The sequence below is a fragment of the Pholis gunnellus genome (genome assembly GCF_910591455.1).
Source record: "Pholis gunnellus genome assembly, chromosome: 9".
NCBI classification, from domain to species: Eukaryota; Metazoa; Chordata; class Actinopteri; order Perciformes; family Pholidae; genus Pholis; species Pholis gunnellus.
The window spans coordinates 19,516,034-19,538,807 of NC_136535.1; the positions used below are offsets into that span (position 1 = coordinate 19,516,034).

At 41.1% G+C, this 22,774-nt stretch overlaps 1 protein-coding gene across 1 annotated transcript in view; it reads left to right on the top strand.

The window, feature by feature from the left end:
* si (sucrase-isomaltase) overlaps nt 1-22,774 on the top strand; it is a 67,150-nt gene that overhangs the window by 27,610 nt on the left and 16,766 nt on the right. Inside the window, exons 19-39 of the mRNA XM_079165742.1 lie at nt 689-773; nt 5,625-5,681; nt 7,548-7,672; nt 7,970-8,058; nt 8,361-8,410; nt 8,933-9,115; nt 11,155-11,304; nt 11,440-11,646; nt 11,814-11,968; nt 13,792-13,960; nt 16,893-16,989; nt 17,667-17,779; nt 18,128-18,253; nt 19,728-19,856; nt 20,020-20,133; nt 20,236-20,298; nt 20,431-20,544; nt 20,648-20,738; nt 20,880-21,018; nt 21,691-21,824; nt 22,006-22,040. Coding sequence (XP_079021868.1) covers nt 689-773; nt 5,625-5,681; nt 7,548-7,672; nt 7,970-8,058; nt 8,361-8,410; nt 8,933-9,115; nt 11,155-11,304; nt 11,440-11,646; nt 11,814-11,968; nt 13,792-13,960; nt 16,893-16,989; nt 17,667-17,779; nt 18,128-18,253; nt 19,728-19,856; nt 20,020-20,133; nt 20,236-20,298; nt 20,431-20,544; nt 20,648-20,738; nt 20,880-21,018; nt 21,691-21,824; nt 22,006-22,040 — 2,425 coding nt within the window. The remainder of the gene's footprint in view (nt 1-688; nt 774-5,624; nt 5,682-7,547; nt 7,673-7,969; nt 8,059-8,360; nt 8,411-8,932; nt 9,116-11,154; nt 11,305-11,439; nt 11,647-11,813; nt 11,969-13,791; nt 13,961-16,892; nt 16,990-17,666; nt 17,780-18,127; nt 18,254-19,727; nt 19,857-20,019; nt 20,134-20,235; nt 20,299-20,430; nt 20,545-20,647; nt 20,739-20,879; nt 21,019-21,690; nt 21,825-22,005; nt 22,041-22,774) is intronic.

Consider the following 22,774-nt stretch of genomic DNA (forward strand, 5'->3'; position numbering starts at 1 on the left):
CTGGAAATGAGCTACTCATTGAAAAGCATACTACAAACAGCAGATATGCCAATCAGCCAGTAGAAGCGCGATTTCAGTGCTCTGCCTGAACACACTTCACTCCCCAAACTACCGTAATTTAGCACTTTTTGTGCTTAACCCAGTTAGCAATTGCTAATGCAGTATTATAATAGACTAATTAAAAACGTCATTTCCTGATATACAAAGCAGGACAACCATATATGCATGCAAAATATCTTTATTTCTGTACTTCTTTACTCAAGGTGATGCAGGAAGTCTTTCATACTACGCGTGTTTGCCTGTTAGGGCCATGGCCGAAAAAAATAGACTGTTATGCATGTTTGAATTGACCAACTATGGAAACTACGTGGCTGTCAGAAATGTATGGTGATCTCATGAGCCGAGGCAACGTTCCTGCATCTAAATCACAGGCTGCAAGCTTAAGTTGACCACAGCATGTATTTTTTATTTTATTTTCACTTTCAAAACTATTGATTCTTTATTAATTAATTATTGAGGGTGGAAACTGTAAAAATGCACTGCCTCAAAGGTTGTCAGTGACAATACAGGTATTGATAAGAGACGAGGCCTTTACACAATGATTGTACTTCAAAATATGTTTTTATTTGCAGGAACATGATTAAAAACATATCTAATTGATTCTATACTCTTCTTTGTCACTCCCAAGATTCTACTCCGACAGTGCCACCTGGACAGTGGACCAGCAGTTCCTCTGGGGAAAACACCTGCTCATCACACCTGTGCTACACCCGGTCAGCCAACACAAAAACCCCAAATAACAGATACAAACATGCTTTGGTCCTTCAAATGCATGCGCTTACTCAAAATGCACTTTCATGACCGTACTATATCACATCTAGACACAGAAACTACCATCATTTACAGCTACACAACATATGGAAATGTACAGGTAGTACAGAGAGAAATGTGTCTTGCAGATGATGCAGATGAGATGATCAGTTACTCTCTCACTCACACACACACACGCACACACACATACAGTGACCTCCGCTGGGAAAACATGACATGGGATTTTCTTTGTTGCCCTCCCCTCCTCTCATCCCTCTTTCTTCTCTCTTTCATATCCTCCCTCTTTTCTCTCAACTCTAATGAGAGCACTGACCTCATTACCAGCAGATTAGAAGTGTAGATAGAAGTGTGTGTGTGTGTATATGGTGTGTTTGTGCATGTTTGTCTCAGTGTGTATGTGTGTGTGTGTGTGTGTATGCGTGCACCTGTGTGTACTAGTAAATGTGCGTGGCTGTACGTGCATGTGTATTCGTGCATACACAGCGATTGCGGTCATGTCAAAGTGGCCTGATTAATAAGCAATTTAGCATGGCCTCTTGTGAATTACAGAATAGTGGAAAGCGAATTGGATTCATAGTGGGGCCAGGGATAAAGTAGCTTCAATCAGTGTGATTGTGGAAAAGTTTCTAATACAAGAAGTGGAGGGTTCGTGCTTGCAGTGCCTCATGGCTCGAGTTGGTCTGAGGGGAAGGGACAAGGCCATAAGGTGACTATGCAGGTTGTAATTTGAATACAAAAGACATACAAAACAAATTAATAGCTGTCAAAAGTGCACCTACTTTGGGTCCTTTCAGAGCAAGTGACACAGCTCAACTGTAGTGAATTTGTTAACAGAATGGGATGAAGAGAATTCCATCATAAGTGGGCGTTTTAGGGCCTGGCATCAATTATGACCAACCACCTGTTTATTTTCTCTGTAAAAGCACCGCGCTCTACATCATCAAAGTGCCCTGATTGTCATGGTCTGTAGAAATGGTCAACAGGGGATGGACTCAAATGCAGACAGCCACAGGGAACAGAGGGATTTTAAACTGTGATTCATAAAAAAAAATAATTAAAAAAAAGCAAAAACTTGGAAGGTGAGCCTAAAAGTGAATAACTAAAAATCCAATGACAAGAACGGGCAAAAACGATACGAAACAGGATCAGGTAAATCAGACAACTGCACAAGGGATAATAACAAGGGAGACATAGCAGACGAAGCGACAATCAACTGACAAAAGACAGGAAGCGGGGGTTTGGCGAATCAAACAAAGGAACTGGTCCCAAGAATGTAAGGAGGTGTCTGCCAGCGGGGGTTGGAACGAAGCTGGCTGACCTAGGTGAGAAGAACAGAACAATGGGTCATCTGCACAGGAGGGGCTGATTGGATGAGCCAATCGTGGGAGCTGATCGATGGGCTCAGGGATGTAACTTTGGGGGGACAAAGAGCTGTGAATCCCAGGAGAGAGAGAGACTTCCTTGGGGCCATCCAGTGAACACACCAGTTTGCTGGGTGGCCTGAACGGGGTCTCACATTTATGGAGTATTATGTTTGTTTTTATCATTCATGGTGTACTTCAGTTTGCAGTTGTTTTGGCTTCTGTTAGTTATTAAATATCTTGTGATTTTGATCTGGACCTGCCGATTCCTGTCCTCCATCAGAATGGGAGCAAGGGGGGGGGGGGGCTTCTTCTCCTCTGGGCTGTTTTTCAACATGCGGCCTTCCACAGTTCTGAGAGGTTCTGAACCTAACAGCAGACACGAGGGCAGGCTGAAAGCTGATAGGTCGAAGAAAGACAAGGGAACAGAACAAGGCTAACGAGAGAAATCCAACACAGGTGATCCACAGTAAAAAAGGAGGGGAAATCACAAAGACAGGAAGTCAAATATACACAGGAGACAAGAGGCAGGAAACTTCAAAATAAAACAGGAAACAAACTAAACCAAGATCGTGACACTGACAATTGAATAGAGAGAAATGCATACAATAAGGGAAATGATGACCTTGCTTGTGATGGTACAGAATTGTCTCGGATGAATTCAGTGTACTGGATAAAGTTATTCAGAAATACTTGATGACCATGTTGTTCTCATGTGCAACTTTTTTTGGGTGACATTGTAAGCAATTGCACGGTGTGTTTATAAGAGGGCATGTCATATTGCCAGTCCCAGACATGTACAGATGATGCATTCAGGCCTACAATTCGCACTGAATGCATCATGACACATTTGGACAGCTCTACGTTGGAGACCAGTCGTTCACACCACAGCTATCAGTGTGCAGTATACAGAAAATTGCTTTATTTTTTCTCTGCTTTGAGGGTGTTCACATTTCAAATCAATTTGTCCAACATATCATCGACAGATGTTCCACCAGTGTTTGTAAGCTTTTGAGTTACATTTGTCCATGTGCCCAGAATTTGGGTTTAACCAAACCCGAGCAAAACACCAAAGACGCACCATGCTGCTCGATCCACTCTTACGATCAATACTTACAAGACGTCATGTGAATCTCCCCTCCCACTTCTGCATACTGAAGTTCATGGCAGGCAGACAAATACTGAATAGGCCCAAGGTAGCAGGCAGAAAGAAACGGATCTGAGTGTAATGCAAGATGAATGGCATCATTTAGTCAACACAGTCACAATGGGCACAAGGTCACCCATTATCAATTAGTATGATGGTGCATTGTTCACATTGAGTATCTCACACTTTAAGGTGATTATTTAACCTAAACATATTGGTTTCTGAAATTTTTCGTCTCTCACGTATTATGTATATATATATAGAAAAATAAGCAGTGCAGTGTAGCACACTGGCATAAGCTTTACAAACATTTCTGACCTCAAGCAATGCCACTTAAAAAAAGGACTCTTTCCAAATGACAGGTCCGGCGCGGCTGAATATTCATCTTTTCTGGTGACAAGTGTGCTGCTGAGCCGCAGTGCTGTGGTTCAAGACAGGGTAAGGGCAGGCATTAAGAACAGAGCGCCCACTATCTGTTCCAGATGTATCAGGCTGTGAAAGGGCCACATGAAGAGATAGTGTCAGCCACTTGAGCGAGGTCACACGCTGATCTCTAACAACCCTTCACATCCTACCATCACTTTTCTTTTTTCATTATTCTCATACCTCTCTGTCGCTTTCTATTTATCTCTCTGTCCGCCTGCCTCTCCCTTTCTCTAATGATGCTCTTGCTTCATCATTCAGATCAGTCGATGCTTTAACCTTGATCTCTGTGATAAACTGGGGAGATCTCCTGCTCTCTCCCTCTCTCTCTCTCTCTCTCTGTCATCCCCTCTAGTCTTCATCCATGCTTCCACTCTCCCCCCTCTACTTGCTCATTGCTCCCTTTACTTTTTTAGCTCAGCCCTTCATCAAGCAGTGGCTCCCTTATCTCATCTGCATTCTCTTAATCAGCTGCTGTCAACTCATCCTTATGATCCCTTTTCATTTCATCCCGACTCTCTTTCCTCCTCTCTTTCTCACCCTCACTTCTTCTCTCATCTACCTCAGCTACCATCTGATCATTCTGCCAGTACGAATCGTTATCCCACCTGATCAAATCTTACCCCGTGGCTAACTGAGCTTCAGTACTCCAAATGAGGGTACGGGCCTCATGCCTTGTCCCTCCCAATCGAAGTTAGCAGCCATGCTAGGTCCTGCAGTCCCTTCCCATTAGTCAGTGTGGTGATTGATAAGTACCGCGAGCAAATCAGACACCAGAAAACAAGGTATAGGGGGGAGCATCCATTTACCCAGGCTGTCACCAAACAGGCTGTGCAGCGGTTGTGACAGGTGATCTGCCTTACAACTGCAATTGTGGAGCCTAAAGAGGACATTAAGTCATTTAATTTAGTTAGTAGGACATTGTAGCAATATTTTTTCTATCTTATTTTGCTCTTATATAGTTCCTCATGTACTTTTGGGCTGCTTTGCCTTTAAAATGATTAGCTTTTGTTCACATATCCATTGTTCCTCATCTTCTTACCTGTTTGTTCTTCCTTGGCTTCCTGTCAAACCTCTTTCTTGTTCCTATTAACAGGCCTCACTCTCACTCTCTTTCTTTCACTGAAAAGAAAGAGTGAGAGAGAGGTGCCATCCGTGCCTTTGACAGACGGTCTAGGCCTACACAGCTGACATAGTGTATTTCACAATTTGGTCTGTTTTGAAAAGGACCTCTGGTTCGCTCTTTCTTTCGCTGCGCTCTCTGTGTTTATCTCTCTTCCTCTCTGTTCTGCCTTGTCAGAAAGAGCAGAGAAGTGACAAAGCTATCAAAGGCTTGGCGCTCTTCTATTGATTGCTCCTGTCTGTCCACCACCTTAAGCTATCAAAGGCTGTTACCTATCAGTCGTCCCTTGATGCTGTCTTTTCCATCATCTGTTGCATCATAGCACTGTAGACTGAAATGTCACAAAGGGTTTTGAGGATACTTTATATCAGATGGTAGGCAGTTTTGAAATAACTCTCCGCGATAGAAACATTTTATCTTCTTCTTATTTATTATTAAGTTGCAGTGATTTATAGCAGCAAGAAATATCCATGCTTCCTTTGTTGTGTTTTGTGGCGCCTATCCTCCTGTTTAGGCCTTTATAAGATTAAAGTGTCAGGATGTGTGCGGGGAGCGGAAGCAGGTGTTACTGGCTGCAAACACAAGTCAAACACAGGCATGCTTTCACACAGAACACAAAGCCGACACCTTTTTATGTCTACTTAACAAATCAGAGGTATTTAATGTTGTTTTCAATGGCAACAACAAGTGTTCAAATACGCACACATATGAAGAAACATTTTGTTCTTGTTTTCTGCAGGGTGTGGACAAGGTGCGGGCATATATCCCGGATGCTGTGTGGTATGACTATGAGACGGTAAGACTACATTTTGCTCATGTTAAAATAGTCTCCTCTAAAGCACATCCTTTTCCACTTCAGATGGGAAATGATCAAACGTTGTTCTCCATGTAAATTAATTAAAATGATTGCAAAATGGCTTATAATTATTATGTTACATTAGTGGAATCAACACAAAGAACATGTATCACATGACAGTCTTTGCCTCAAGATCTTTGTACCGAGAGACGAGAGAGATAAGACAGAGCGAGAGTGAGGACAAAGATAGAGTGAAAGAGGGGACAGGGAAGAGTGGAGAGAGACTATCTCCCTGACAAAGAGATAAAAGAGGTGTTGTCCTCCTTTGGGACCTTATTTGGGCGTCACAGTGGCGATGTAAAGTGCCCACTGATCAGATGAATGATTAGATTGGCTGTCTCACCGCCGGCCCCTTGTCTGGTTGGTCCCCCGTGATTATCTGGGCAGGAGGATAGAAGGGTTCGTGGGGGAGTATTGATGTAGTGAAAATGACCACGAAAAACAAGTAATGGAGAAAAAAAACAGAAGTATGAAGGGAGCAAAAACACATAGGATGGGAGAAAGTAGGTAAAAAAGAAAGGACAGGACGTGACGTGAAGAGAGAGGAAAAGCAGGGACAAGAGAAAAGATGAGAAGAAGAGAGGGATGACAATCACAGTTTTGCAGAGGAGCTGGCAGATGTGAGCATGGGCCTGCAGGAATAAGGAGAAGAGGAGAAGACAATGCTAGAGAAGACCTCCTTAAGGCAGACAATAAGGGGGTGATAAGATCTGAAATTGGTTGTAGACGCTCCACTAACTCCAGCCCACACACTCGCCAATACTCTACTGTACTGCATACAATTGTACACACACACACACACACACCTCCATGGGAATGGAAGAAAACGGGATTAAAAAAAAAAAAAGAATTAGAGCACCACAAGAGAGAATAACATGACGTGGAGAAGGAAGTAGGTAGATGGAGAATGAGAGAAGATGGAGAGAAGAGAGCTATAAATTGTTTTAGGCTGGGCTGAGAATTCAGTCCTCAGGAGATCAGAAATTAGCTGTGCTCTATCGGGGCCCTCGGAGAAATGAGTGGAGGGGCAGAGAGAGAGACACACAGAACGGGAGAGAGAGAAATGTGTTTTCTCATCTGAAAAATAAATCCTTCTGAGCTGAACAGAACAATCTTTATCATGCAAAAAAAATAACACACTTGACATCGTCCTCGACTGACTCAGTCACTGCATTTTCTAAACTTTATTTATTTTTTATAATTTAATGATCAAGCCCATTGGCCAAATTACTCTTAATTTGATAACTATGAGCTACAATTACATGCAGTATTTTCCTGTTTAATCAATTACTTCACATACTTTATTACTTACTTAGTTACGTCGCCTTGTACTGTAGATTTTATTTACTTGATTTTCAGATATACTTCTCTGAGATTTCTGCCTCAAGCGCAAAACAATGGAGGTGAATGGAATTTAATTTGTGGAACTCACAGGTTTAAACATAACAACATAACAGCATACTCCACAAAATTGACTGTGAACAGATATCATAGACACAATTTTTCTTTCTATAAAATCCAGTCCTTCAAAGCATTTCTTGATTTTTGAGCAATTCTGTAACAATTGCTGAAATCAGGTTCAAGTATCTCAAGTATTTCAAAGAGTGTTTCTGCGTCAGTGTTAAAGGGGCCTCCAAAAAAGTCAATTGTACAAGCCCAAAGCCAGAATTTTGCAACCTAGGCTTTGTGCAAAATACTGGCCACTGTTGTAACCTTGAAAGAGGCCACAAGTAGGTTTTCTTGCCCACAGAGCATCACATCAAAAAATTGAAGTCAGTTAACATATTCTGTCACCTTACCAATCAGATGGAGCAACTGGCAGACCGCAGAAGTTATGTTAATATGCATCTTCCAGCTGACAAGCTTGGTTTACACATCAGAGGTGGCGCGATCCTCCCAACTCAGAGACCTGACGTCACCACCACATACAGGTATACACACACACACACATACACACACACACACACACACACACACACACGTATCACTTCAAATAATGTTGAAGGATTTCAACAAGCTGTCTCACAAAGCAATTGATTGATGTGATGCACATGAATATTATCATGCACACACTCGCAGAAGCACATAGACAGATCAATCAACACATTTCCACATCATAATCATAACTGCATCAAATTGTGCTATATTTATTTAATGTGCACTTGCTTGATTCATTGTAACAACATGTGCGTATGGTATTTAGCGTGTGTTTATGTATACGTCTTTAGTCGGCGTCACCCCATGGGTTTGATCGTCGCTCTCGATGACAACAGCCAGGCAGCTGGGGAGCTATTCTGGGATGACGGAGATTCCAGAGGTATTGTGTGCAAATGTGCTGGTGTGTGTGTGTGTGTGTGTGAGAGACAAGAGCATCTGCATCTTGTTATTACCACTCATTACAGGAATCTTTTTTTATTTCTTTTTATGAGCATCCAACTGAAGCTCTTATCTTGTTAAGCACAAAGCATCACATGAGTCAGTGTGACTGTTCAAACACTGTCATTCAGCTCGCACGCATTAACAAATGAAGGTCAGTCATTTTACTATGTGTCAGTAAATCAGTTGTCAAACAGATGTGAAACATTAACATCTGCTCTTTTTCTTCTTTTTTTTTTCCAGAAACAGTTAAATCAGGCAACTACATCCACTACAAGTTCTCCGCTGTCTATGTAAGTTTCTCTTGCTGGCATCTATGCCATCTTTTGAATCTGGCCCACATATTCCTTCTGATCTGAACACAAGTTCAAAGTTCAAAACCACCAGAGACTTTAGACTCCCCCAGTCCACAACACCAAGCATCATCGATCCATGGTACGCTGTGGAAGCTTTGTTGGATCAAGTACCCCGTGTTCCTGCTTCACAAGGCAGTGAGAATTGCCTTGCATGTTTAATGTATGACGGGGATGTTCTTCCTGTACGTTGGCATTACACTGGGGTAGCGGGGTTTACAGGCAGGATATCTATCGGATCAGCTGTTTGACTGATGCACAAGAGTTTTGGGAGTTTATAAGCTGGTGGCTTAACCAGTAAACGTGATAGAAGGAAGTGCTGCACACTGGGAGTGTTGTAAACTGGAAAAATGTAAAAGAAACTTATATGTTTCTAAATAATCAGCATTTTAAGTTTGAGAGCATGCAATGAATGTCATGGGTTCAAATAAGGCATAACATTGTGTGTCCTCTGCCTTATAGGGAGTCCTGACGATGCAGGTGACACATGACGGCTACAAGGACCCGAATGTTCTTAAGTTTGACAACATTACTGTCCTCGGAGTACCTCATCCTCCCGCGTCCGTCTCTGTGACTCACGTTAGCAGCGGAAACTCTACATCCACTGTGCCGACCTCCAACATACAGTACGATGGAGCAAAGGAGGTAAACACACACATATAGACATAGTCATGTGCAAATGCACAACATGCTAGGGGAAATGACCTTTACCGAAAAGGCATTCAAATGTTGTATATACACAAAGTAACAATACTAACTATGTAAAAAAAAAAGTGAGCAGAGCTGTTGACAAGTTATTTGACAAGGAGTCAGGAGTTGATAGAGCCAAGATCAAAGATAAAGATTAAGTGAATGTTGGACTTACATTAATCAGGTGGCCTGAAACACATCTCTAAGTAAATGCTATTTTTGCTCTGTGTCTACTTAATGTGTAAATAGGCCACCATTTGCTAACAAGTTTGCCATATCAACTTCATACTTAGTTGAACTATAGTGTAGTTATAACTATATAATCATTTCTATATAATAAAATATATATAATAAAATATGTATAATAAAATATAGATGCCAAATTGCATCTAACTACAAAGCAAGGTATCTCTGTCTGCCTCTCTGTGGGTGCGGCCTTCACCTATATCGAGAACCATTCGTCAGATCTACCTTACACTTGTCAGGCGCATGGCTGCAGACCCAAGAGAGTGCCACGTCAAATTTGGTGTAATTTAGACACCTGACACGTTCAATAATAGCCTGATAAACATTGAATATACAAGCCAACAGTGTGTGGTGTGTGTGTGTGTGTGTGTGTGTGGGGGGGGGGGGGGGGGGGGAGCTTCAGGGCTCTGCCTAGCTGAGCATGTCGTTTGCACAGCAGGCCTTTACAGACAGCAGCCCATTGACTGCAGTTAATTTCAGCTGCTGGATATACTAACGTTACAACCAAACCTTTCCTCACTGGAGTCCATGGGCGATTAGCTGTTCTCGACAATGCTACAAGCATCACTTTCTTGGGGCAGATGCAGGGTTGATGAGCACTACCATAGTTACTCTTGCAGGTGCCCACCATTTGTTTCAATAAGACCAGGGATGAAACCATTTCTGTACATTTCAAGGTTAGCCTCTAAGTGTAAGAAATGATAACAATTTACATTAGGTTAGGATCATTGAAGCTTTTGCCTGAGCGTGCGTATGTGTGTAAGAAAGAGTGAGAGGTAATGACTGAGCAATGGTCCTACAGTAAGTGCCCAGGGTTATAAGCAACTGGCGAGAGTCTGTAAAGTGTCAAGAGGTTCAGTTAAGTATTACTATAGAGATTTGCTTTGTGCGCTTGTCACACACACACATGTGTTTATGTGTGTGTGGCCAGGGGCTATGCTTGTCTAAATCCTCAAGGTCTCTCTGATCACACACACACACACACGCATGGATTCATCAAATGAATCGCAGTGGTAATCATTTCCTGGGGGTGAAGGGTAAATGTGCCGTTAAACCTAAACTCTGGCTTGTCATGTCCATCGGTCTTCGTATGCCTAGTCGGACTGGGCCTTGAATGTAGCTCACAGCTGCCTAACATCATTAGTTCCATATTGTTAAATAGAACAGAACTTTAAAACACATGAGTCATGTTGGCTTCCTGTATTTTATTTCGTTTTTTGACTTGATTGCTTTATGCCTTTTTTGAAAACCCTTTTCTGTCTGCTATATAGCCTGACTGCCTTTTGCTTTGTTCACAGTGCATGACCGTGTGCCTACTTTGTCTCTTTTCTTCTTTCTAAAGATGCATTCTTGTGTACTTGTGTGTCCTGTGAGATGTATTTTACACAATAAAATTGCTGAAGCATGATTCCAAAATAAAATGACACAAAGAAGACAGACTGGTGAAGATCCCGGAAGTCTCCTTACCAGCAGAGGATGTATCAGATGGTGACTAGTGACTAGCGTGAAAGGGACGCCCCGAGATTTGTTGTGAGAATGACTCATAATTCCCGACAGAGGCTGTTGTTGAAACAGCGAGGGAAATTAACAGCTGTGTCTTAATTGATAGCACACGCAACGTCAGGCACATATTCTGTCTCAAGGAAGATTGTCTTGCCATGTTCTCTCTCTGGCATCCTTGGATTTATTAATCACAACTTTCTCCCATCTTCATCCTCCCCTTCACTTCGTCACACATGCACATATAGGTTATGTTCCTGCAAGGCCTCTCCCTCACACTCGGGGAGAGCTATCTGGTGCAATGGGAACTGGAGCCGGAGGTGAATCAGCGCTTTGACTGCCATCCAGAGGAGAATGCAGATGAGGCTAAGTGCAAGGCCAGAGGCTGCATCTGGGAGGTGAGGGGTGACACAGATGAGGTTCAAATTCATATGTATATATCATTTCTGTATTATATCACTAAACAGCTGAAAAGAAAAGGTTTTGTTTTTAAACAGCTGCAAAGTTCTGATATGCTTTCTGACCTCATTCAGCAAAGCACCATTGAACGGGCTCCATGGTGCTTCTATCCAAAAGACTATGGCTACACTGTTACAGCAGTAAGCGACAGCAACTCAGGCATGGCAGTTGATATCACTCGGAACAAGAAGTACAGGAGCAGTGGTCGCCCAGAGTCACCAGATATTGACACCCTTCGTGTTGTGATCCATTACCACAGCAGCGACATGCTGCAGTTCAAGGTGTGTTTCTTTTTGGTGGTGCTTTCTCTTGCATATCATGATTCATGTTCTTTGCCCACGCTGCTTCTTTCACTATTTCTTTTTATTTTAATGTATCCATCTGACTTGCCTGCTCCACATAAACACACACACACTGACACACTAATATTCCTTACCTACCTGTTCAGATCTGGGACCCGTCCACAGATCGTTATGAGGTTCCAGTGCCGCTGTCGGTTCCCCCTACTCCAGAGACTGACGAAAGCAAGAGGCTTTACAAGGTTGAAGTTACCCGCAACCCATTCGGTATCCAGGTCATAAGGAAAAGCACAGGAACCAAGATGTGAGTATTTCAGTTGTACAGGTGGTTCCGTTGGGATGACGTTGCTGTTATGTGTTCTAGATGTTTTATTCTGTTTCATGAGTTTTGGGTTCTTACTATTGGTTTTGGGTAACTTTCAACGGCTTTTCTGAAAAAATAAAGTTTTCCAGAAGTTTGCTTTCCATGTCCTTAAATTTGCATTCACTGCAGCATTTGCTATTAGACTTTCAAATCAAAGTCTCTATTTTAAGAAATTCAAACAATAATTATTTGTCAGCATTAAAAAAAAGATAGTTCCCCAAAAAATGTACCACTTCAGAAATTCCCTAATCCCCTCAATTTTTATACAATCTTTATCTAAACCTATGCACTATGAAAAATGCATTCATCAATCAAAAAATATTCATATTTAATGATTTTTGCATTTATCCTTCAATATGCAGTCAGCATTTACTAGTATTTAATATTCATTACCTTTAGTCTTGTTGTCCAAATGTCTTGTGAGAATTATTACACCATAAATACTGTAATAGACTCAAAATATCCCGCGGTTGAGTGTAAAATACCAAGCACAAGTGTAGAACCAAACGTTGTTTACTGAAAGCTAACTACTCTTATGCAAGACAATGACAATGAAAAAACAGTCAGTAGTTTACCTGTTCAGCACTTGATTTAACATGCCCTTTGATACATATAAGACAGGTAAAAGTTTGTTCTTACCTTGAAAACTCCTGATCCAAAGAAGAGTTTCTTGTGGCACATGGCGTTGTAGGAGGTGGCCGGTCCTTGTTTGCTACGTGGGGCTGCCTATGCCTTTTTGCAGGGGCCAAACATACATATAGTTGAGTCAACTAAGAAATCTAAGTTGCATGAACTACTCTCATTGAACTGATTAGTTGGGCACAGTTAGACTTGACATTTAAAGTTCACAAAACGTTTTAGTTGAACTGACTTAGTAAAATGAGCTGAAGCAACTAAAACAGTGGCAATGAAATTTTTTCAAGGCAACGATTTTAGTGTTATTACAAATGCCAATGCAATTTTTAATCAGAACAATAATTTTGTTTTTCTTACATCTGCAGTTCCAGCTCAAATAGTTTAAAGTAAACTAATATTTTTCATTAATTCTGATGTGTTGACATAATATTGTTAGCCTTTAGCTCCTTGTTATTGCTGTCTATCTTGGCCAGAGAGCTCTTAAAAAACAGGATTTTAATAAATAAATACATTATATACTGTCCTAATTATCAAGGTAAATGAATATGCATTGCATCCATTTTGTTTCCACAAGCACTATGCAATCCATTCCTGTTGTCCCTAAAATTAGCCCCATTAGAGCAGAGATTCACCAGGTAATTGTGGGCAATATAGCTGCTCCCATTAACAAATAATAAGGTGAGACATGGGGTGAGAATTCCAATCAATTATTTCCAGGCAAGATTATTTTTTTTTGGTTTCCCTGTGAGTTTAAAGAAACAATGCTGAGTCAACTCTTCTGGCACTGTTACCCAATCAGATATGCTCAGGAAAGTTGCCCAGTGTATCAGCGCCTAAAGTAGTTTCCTCTTGTTCAGCAGTCGAGATGATGTCACATGAAGCAGTCGAGAGTCTTTTCAAAGCATGTCTCCAAGCAAGGGTGACATTATTTCATAGTTAAGCCTTCCGTGTCAGTTGAAATTTTACTAATTAAAATGTATGAACTATGTTGAAGGGATGCCTGCAGTTCCTGCGGGTTATTATGCTTATTTGTGTCAAACAGATTGTGAATAACTCCCTTTGACAATAATTCCCTCTACCCTGCTCTCTCCATCTTTCATTGATTTAATCCTCTGTCATTTTCTCAGTTGGAACTCCTCTGTGCCAGGTTTTACGTTCTCAGACATGTTCATACAAGTGTCTACTCGACTGTCATCGGAGTTTGTCTACGGCTTTGGAGAGACGGAGCATCCCACTTATAAACACAACCTCAACTATCACACCTGGGGTATGTTCGCCAAGGACCAGCCTCCTGGTGTAAGTATCACACTGAAGCACATTGATGCACACATGTTAAAAAACAAATGTAGCACTTATGCTCATTAGATTTAGCTGTGATTTCAACCTGCTGTTGATGCATAGTTCACTTGCATGGCATCTGCTTGAAGGAATGTTTGACTGGTAAGGATTTAGATGAAGAAAATGTAAAAATAAACTAGCAATATTTTTCACGTCTTTTTTAAAGCATTCATGTTCCTTGCAAACCAATTTTGCTGGTCATGGCATATATAACAGAGCACCCTGCAATGAATGTCTTTAACCTGCCACCCTCTGATTGCAGAGGTGACTTGAAAACAACCTTCCTGCACAGTGTATAAACTTGTCTTTCTCACATTCGTGTCACTTTGATGCGGTGCCGTTGATATGTGCGGCGGTTATAGAGTGTCATCATGTTTTCCCTACTGGTGTCAAGGCCAGACAGGATGAGGTTTCCACCTGCATCAGCATTATCAAGCCTAATTGCTGAGCTGTCAAGACAGCTCCACAGGGTTCAGACAAATGTTATGGGGCCCCTCGGAGAGCAAAGGAATTAGCGTTAGGAGGGAAAAAAAGGCGGAATAGCAGATGAAATGAGAATAAAATATAGAGCAGACAGAGTGGCATGGACTCTGTATTTGCAGTCTTTAATATATTAAACCGCATATGGCAACACTTTAAATAAATATCATATTAAAATATAATTCAATATAGTATGATAAATTAGGTTGGATTAGCTTAATCTAAATTAATAGATGCAGTTCATCATAGCTACATTAATACATAGAGCAATCACTTTTAGTCACATTACTTAAAGAATAGCAAAATCCACTTTTTTAAACAAGTAATTTCTATGTAAAGTCACTCTATTAAACTGTTAATAAACCCTACAGTATTATATAGTGTTACACACATTGTTTTCCTTTTCCAGAGAAAATCCAGAAATGTTCCTCTAGAACTCCCAAAACATCTTTTAAAAATCTGTATTTTTCTGGCACAACACAGCCCTGAACTACAAGGCAAGACCATGGAGTTGCACAAAGAAAAGACATGGAGCGAGTATGCAACTGAGACTAGTAGTTCTATAGATACTACTTTTACTACTACTGAGCTAAGCTAGTAGTGGTGACCAGTTTTAGTGTTCGGGACACTCATTCATACCCCTTGATTTGACACTCTTCATTGCTTCTGTTACATCTGATAAAGCCTCCCTAAGCTAAGCTAGCAGTCCAAATGTTTCTGACCTGAACTACAGTTGTGTCAGTAAAGGTGGAGACTTGTGCAATTAAAGTAATTAAGGGTTGTCCAAGTGAATCACAAGCCATTCTCATTAGAAAATAGACGTTAAGTTCCAAATGGGCGATGAATTATGGATGCCAAAGCACTCAAAGCAGGTGTAATGGTCCAACAGAGGGTGGAGCCTGTGAGAGTTAGAACCAACAGTTACATAGATAATTTCAAAGGAGCAGACAAAAAAAAGAACAAATTGATAAACAAACTGAATGTAACCCTGAAATGCAGAGAATATCGTCTGATTCTACTCTCATGGGTCTTTTTTGTTCAGAATTTGCACAGACATAGGCACAAGGATACACAACTGCAGCAACATGAAAGAGAGCTATATTTTGAGGTTGAATACGTGATAGTTGAGGGAAACTCAGACTTTGTTGTGGACTCTGGAGGGGATTTCTCCAGTCATGAACTAGGTTGTGTACCATAGCAAATTAAGGAGAACATAAATATGAAGTTTATAAGACACTGAGTAAATTACTTATTTTATTTCCTGTCTTTTTAGAAGAGCATCCATAGTTGGACCATTACAATCCATGTAAATGTACACAGTGTGTGTCCATACATTTTCATTGTGAGAGAGAAGTCAAGAAAGCGAGACAGAGAAAGACCAAAAGAACACTGTTACTGGCTGTCACTCTTTGTTATCGGACGAGTTAATGACCTTTCTCCTTCCTGAGTCAGGCCATGATCACACAATGTAGCAGGGCCACACTGAAACAAGGACACACACGTAGCAAGAAAAGGACACATTCAGACAAAGATGACAGAGAAAGAGACAGTCCTAGGAGCCATTATAATACAGTTTAACAACGTCTTATGAACCAGAAGTGCAGGAGGCTAATGGAGTGTGACGTTCCCATGAGTCTTAGTTGCAGGATGGTGACATCTGAAAGTGGCAGATGTCCTTTCCCCCGCCACCTTTCTATCTGTTCCTCTTAGCTCGGTCCGTCTAGTTCCATCCTTGTCTAAACAAGACAACAGTAAGACCCCCACAGTAGTTACAGAAGAAACACACTCTGAAACTCAATTATTCCCACAAGAACAATATATTGCTATGCACATTTACTGCGCACTGCAGTGTATGCATGTTGAAAACAAATGCAAGCAGATGCAAAAAATGTGATGTATAAATTGTCAAAGGAAAATGAAGAGTAGTATAAGTCTGGCAACCACCAAGCTCCAGCTTTGTCATTCATTTTAAGGATCTGTATGCTACATTTAGGACTTCCTGATTTTGTTTTAGTACCCCGCAGCAAATATAATCCCTAAATAACATCCCAGTTGTCCATTGATGTCTTTTAACTCAGGCAAGATGAATTAGGGTGATTTTGGAGCATTATTGGGTGCTATAATACAGAAAGTTTATATTTAAATAACTGTTCAGTGTGCTTTAATTTGCTTAGAGGATAGCTGGAGGATAACTTTATTTCGCTACTTTTGGAAATGCCATAGCCCATTACCCATTGTTGTCATACAATGAGAAATGCCCTGTCAGGTGTTAAGGAAAATGGTCTTGAATAAATAAAGAGACGCACAAGCACACATTAGCACACGCAACAAAAACAGACCAATTCTTTCCCCAACATTCACCTATTTCACACTTTGTCCTTCGTTCTTTCTCTCTGTCGCTCTGCTTCAGTACAAGATGAATTGCTATGGAGTGCATCCCTTCTATATGGGCCTCGAGACCACTGCTGAGGCTCACGGTGTGCTGCTACTAAACAGCAATGCCATGGGTGAGAGAAACACACACACACAAACACGCATGCACAAAAGCACACATATGCTCGCGCATACTGAACAAATGAATTGGCAGTGCATGCACACACACAATATGCAAATGGGACCAACCAACCTAACATGCACACTTAATCACACTCAATTACATATGCAGTGAGAATGTATGTATCAATGAGTGAGGCTGTTCCTCATGTCTTGAGCACATGTTCATTGACGGGGAGTGTTATATAAGGCGAGCAATGCGCAATGAGCACTTTCTTCTCATGTCTACTTTTGCATATTTGCATACTGAACAGGAATGCACACATACACACTTGTACCTCTATATCCATTTCTCACTTTCCAAGAGCTAAGTCATTCACTGTGCCAAAGTAATTTCATACTGATCCGGTCTAATTCAACTGTCTTCATGAAAAGGTGAAAGAAATACCTACTTTTTGAATGTATTCCAACCAATTTCTAGAAAGAGTCTCAAGCTGCATGTTTATGTAGAATGAACTGCTTCAGTTGTTTGTTGTTATCCCATTTGTATCTTCCATCCCTGCACTATTTCCTATAAGTACTAAAACATGCATAAGCCACACACAGTAAGTGAGCAGGGACACATGCTGAACACACACAAACATGTCACTTCCTATACATTTTTAAGGGGCATAAATGTCTTTATGTCCAGATGTGACTTTCCAGCCTACTCCAGCTTTAACGTACCGGACTGTTGGAGGTATCCTGGATTTCTTTATGGTCCTGGGACCTTCGCCTGAAATGGTGGTGCAGCAGTACACCGCAGTAAGTCTTCTTGGACTTCTTGTCTGCATTGTGTGTATCTGTGCACATTTTTGTGTGCTTTTACACCTATGTGTGTGTGTGTGTGTGTGTGTGTGTGTGTGTGTGTGTGTGTGTGTGTTTTGTGGCTGGCCCTGGGCCGCTGTTGATGGACTGCAGCAGCTGGGAGTTCCTCGCTTCATTGCGCTCTCTCATTTAGCCTATCTAAACACACACAAACACACACACACACACACACACACCCGCAGACAATCAAACAAACACTTTATGGACGCCATCCCGTTTTCCTGCAAAACAACTTTTTCTGTGCTGAACTGTTTTGACTTCCTTGTTTGTTTTTCTTCTTAACAGCTGATTGGACGACCTGTTCTACCTGCCTATTGGTCCCTTGGGTTCCAACTCTGTCGCTATGGTTACGCCAATGACACGGAGATAGAAGATCTATACAAAGACATGAGGGCAGCGGGCATACCCTATGTAAGTTCCCAGACAGTAAAAAATATTGTCAGCATTCAAAAACAAATACAAGAAATATATGTACCTGTTCAGGTTACGTATGATGAAAACAATATCAAAGCTTGTTGTATCATAACTTCGGAAATGTGATTCGAAAACAGAATGTCACAGGACACAATGCTGATGGTGCACACATAGTATATCTCATCCAATTACATTTTCAGTATGTTTGCCTTCCTCTGCCAAAACATTGATTTCATTCAATCAGTGTCTTAACTCAAGGATTTATTGTATTGCCCTCATACAAACAAATGCAATCAGAAAACCTCTTCTTGTCTGCTGTAGGTTGTAGAGTACAGGTGACTTCATTGGTTATATGAGGTACATCCAGTTCAACCTAATGAAATGTGACCTCTAATCTAATCTGAAATCCATTCCATTGTAGGTTTCCTCACACGTTTCCAGTTTGTACCAATACCTGTAATTCTCTCTGATAATGAAATCTGGGGATCGCATTGGAAAAACATAATAAGTAATACTCAACTGCGAGAGCTCTGTGTTTGACTGTGGCAAGATGTGTCACATGACAATAGGCCAGGATTTAATCTTCTTCATCATGTAGAACAGAAGATAAGAGTTTCCATCAATAATCTAGTGATCCCCTGAATATGACTTCACAAAGCCCTAACCTGCAAGGTGCTGACGCTGGCCAAAACTAATCCTGCGTCATTAGTTGAAATGAAAGAAGACGAAAGCACAGCTACTTACTAAGGCTACACATCAGCTAGTTTTACTAACTAACCAACCTTAAACTACCACAGACACACCAGGCAACCGAAGCAGATGAAGTTGTGTTCTCTCCCTTCCCTCATATCGTAGGTGTTGCGTGCCTACCGTTAAGACAGATTTCCATATTTATTTAGTAGGAATCCCAACATTCAACACCACTGTTGCAAAGTGTGCAATTCATTTTTTCCTGACCTGACGACAAGAGCGTTGCTTTTTATGACATGTAGGTTATAATTATTCATTCATTCATTCAAACTGTAATTACATTCACATACTGTAGTGTACCAGCTCTTAACTTGGAGTTTGAATATATGAGTTTGAAAATATTTGAATAATGCAGCAAACCGTTGAACAGCAGTAGAACGCTTGCCCTAAAAAAAATAGCTGTCTTTTGCTGTGATTGCGTCATGCTCATAGCACAAAATAAAAGACCCGAAAACAATACAGGGAAATGTTATTACATATTTAAATGACTGTCTTCTCCAAACAACATTCAGAGCATCAAATGACTATTTGCTATATAAAGATATAATGGACTAATGTCTACCTGAGCAGAGAATGAAGGCATACTCACTTTGTGTGCGTTGTAATCTCACTTTCTCAGTGCTGTGTTTACATTACCGGCCAGGTACACGTGCTTTTTAGTGCATATGTTGAAAGTTGTGCGGAGACAATTTCTCTTAACTTACATTTTTGTCTGTTGCAGGATGTGCAGTATGCAGACATTGACTACATGGACCGTCAGCTGAACTTTGTTCTGGACCCAGAGTTTGATGGACTGCCTGCCCTGGTTGACAAAATGAGGGGAGAGGGCATGAGGTTCATCTTCATTCTGGTAATGTCATTTTATCATAAACTATTGATAATGTACAAGTTTGGGCACCCAAGGATCAGCAATCCATAAGGCTTGTTTACATATTATATACAGCATGTTATATTACTGAATCCCTAGCCTCTGTTCTACTAAATACACAGGAATGGTGTCTCTTTAATTCCAGGATCCAGCCATCTCTGGAAATGAGACAAATTACCCTGCCTTTGAGCGAGGTAGAAAAGCAGATGTTTTCATCAAATGGCCCGAAAACCTCAGTGAGGAAATTGTGTGGGGGAAGGTAAGAGGGAATGGAAGGCCAAACAAACAAGTGGGAAATTACACAAGCATGTATTAATAAAGAGAGATTGAAACCAACAGACATGTTCATGTTTTTTAAAAGGTCTGGCCAGATTACCCCGATGTCATAGTAAATGACTCTCTGGACTGGGATACCCAAGTAGAGGTACAATGTTTTTTGTATCCATCCCTCCGACACATATCCCGTCTAGCTTCCAACATTTTATATTTGTATGAGATCTTGAGATTTGTTTGGGTTGTTAACGTTTCGGCATTTCATGTCCTGTCTCATTACCAGATATACAGGGCATACACTGCATTCCCAGACTTCTTCCGTGCTACAACAGCAGCATGGTGGCAACAAGAAATACAGGATTTCTATAATAAAACAAAGTTTGATGGCATCTGGATTGTGAGTGGCCCGAAAGAAGACATTGTAATAAAATGACCTTATTACCTCATTATGCCTGATTTTCTTTTCACCGTCACTTCCTGCACACTGTCCACATCTGCAGGACATGAATGAGCCTGCCAGTTTTGTCCACGGCACAGTTGGTGAGAATTGTCTGGGTAATCCACTTCTCGAGAACCCTCCATATATGCCACGTAAGTCACACATGATTCCATTTTTATTTATTTTTTTATCCCTGTGTTGTAAATACTTTATTAAGCTATGAAGTCAAGATTAGAAGTGTGCCTTTAACCTATTCTTTGTGTTTGTTTTTGTGCTTTGTTTTCCCCCAAAAGCCCTGGAGTCTCAACATCGAGGCTTAAACCACAAGACTCTTTGCATGAACAGCGAGCAGATACTCAGTGATGGAAAAAAGGTCAGACACTATGACGTCCACAACCTCTATGGCTGGTCCCACGCAGAGCCCACCTATGAGTGAGTGACGTATTTATATTTGTTTGTTTTTGTGCAGTAAATATATTACTGAGAAAAAGTATGACACGAAATGCCCCTATGAGCCAAGACAGATGACAGATGTAGACCGCAAATAGGACACATCATGAGGAAATTGTGCATGATTCAAAATACATTTGTATTGCCTAAACCAGACTACATTTGGAAGTATACAAATTAGCATTATTATCACAATCGTACATAATCTGAGCACAGTTAATTCAGATGTAAGCGAAGAGAAAAGAGGACAGGAGGAGCAGAAACTATAATTGCAAACATCTTTAGGAAGAAAATGCAGCCACAGGAGACGCATAGCTGCATATCTTCCAGCTATCTACAGAAATACAGTCTCATCAAATCTTCATCATAATAATCACCGATGTGAAACTGCATTGGTCAATCTGGAGGGAGTCCAGATTGCAAAATTGGCCACAGAAGGGCCTGGGGATGCTCGGCACCCTTGGGCCTTGAGCCCAGGTGCTTTAGCTCAGGGATTGTCTCGTGTTTAGCCCCGTGCTGAATTCAACAATCACAATTAAATGTTCTTTACTTAAGGGGAAGAAACTTTTACATTCTATTTGTTGCTTGTTTATGTATGTTTGTGTGGGATTTCCACGTGTAAAACAAATCCCTGAGCCTGTTCTCTCTGTGCAGTGCCGTGCTGAAAGTGACGGGTAAACGAGGCATAGTGGTGACCAGGTCCACTTACCCCTCCAGTGGAAAATGGGCAGGACATTGGCTGGGAGACAACTATTCGAGCTGGGACCAGCTATACAAATCCATTATAGGTACATAATAGACATATGCTGTAAATAATGTTTTGAATAAAACTTCAGTAATCTAATAATATTAGGGTTTTGCACACTTATGAGAACAGGTAGATGTGATCAATCCCACCGGTTGCAAACTGTGCAACATAGAAAAGGAACTTTCATCTGACAAAACTCCCCATTTCCCATTGTTCTACAGGCATGATGGAGTTCAGTCTGTTTGGCATCTCTTACGTAAGTATCACCATCTGATCTTGGTTTTGACAAGACATAATGTTATTGCTGTGACCTTGTCCTCTCTAAATAGATTACAGCGGCCTGAGTGATGTTATTTTGTTAGCTAGATCCTTTCATCAAAGGATATCTTGAGATAAAATGTGAAGCATGCCATTACAAGCCCCACCCCAACCAAGAAGCCTAACGCTAGTCCGTTATGACCTATAAAAACTTAAATACAACTTTAAAACATCCTTACAGTCTTGCTTGTTTGCCCCGCTGTCTTTTCTGTCTCTCTCTCTCTCCATCACATGCTGTCCTTCTATTGTCTGTCCTCCTCAGTGCATCTAATAATAATTGTAATCTGACACCTCATCGATCCCAATATGGTAAATCATTTGCGTGCCCCAGCAAAGCCAGAGGGTCAGATACACAACATCGTTCACTCTTGTGGTGTCGCACTCAAGGACAAGGAAATTTGATGCTTGCAACAAAAGTAGAGTGACCAGGGGCATACATATAGACAGTACAGGATGTGCTGTTGCACTGGGGGCCACGTGGTGGGGGGCCCCCACAAATAGAGCAGGCCCTTAAACAATGTGTTTGGTGGAAAGGACCTTGGTTAATAGCCGGTGTGCAAAGAAGAATTCCTCTTTAAGTGCCTCTTATATGCCCTCAAAAAAGCAAACCCATGTTTGTCATGTTTTTGGGGTAAAATAGTAGCAATCTGTAACATAGTAACCTTATTCTTC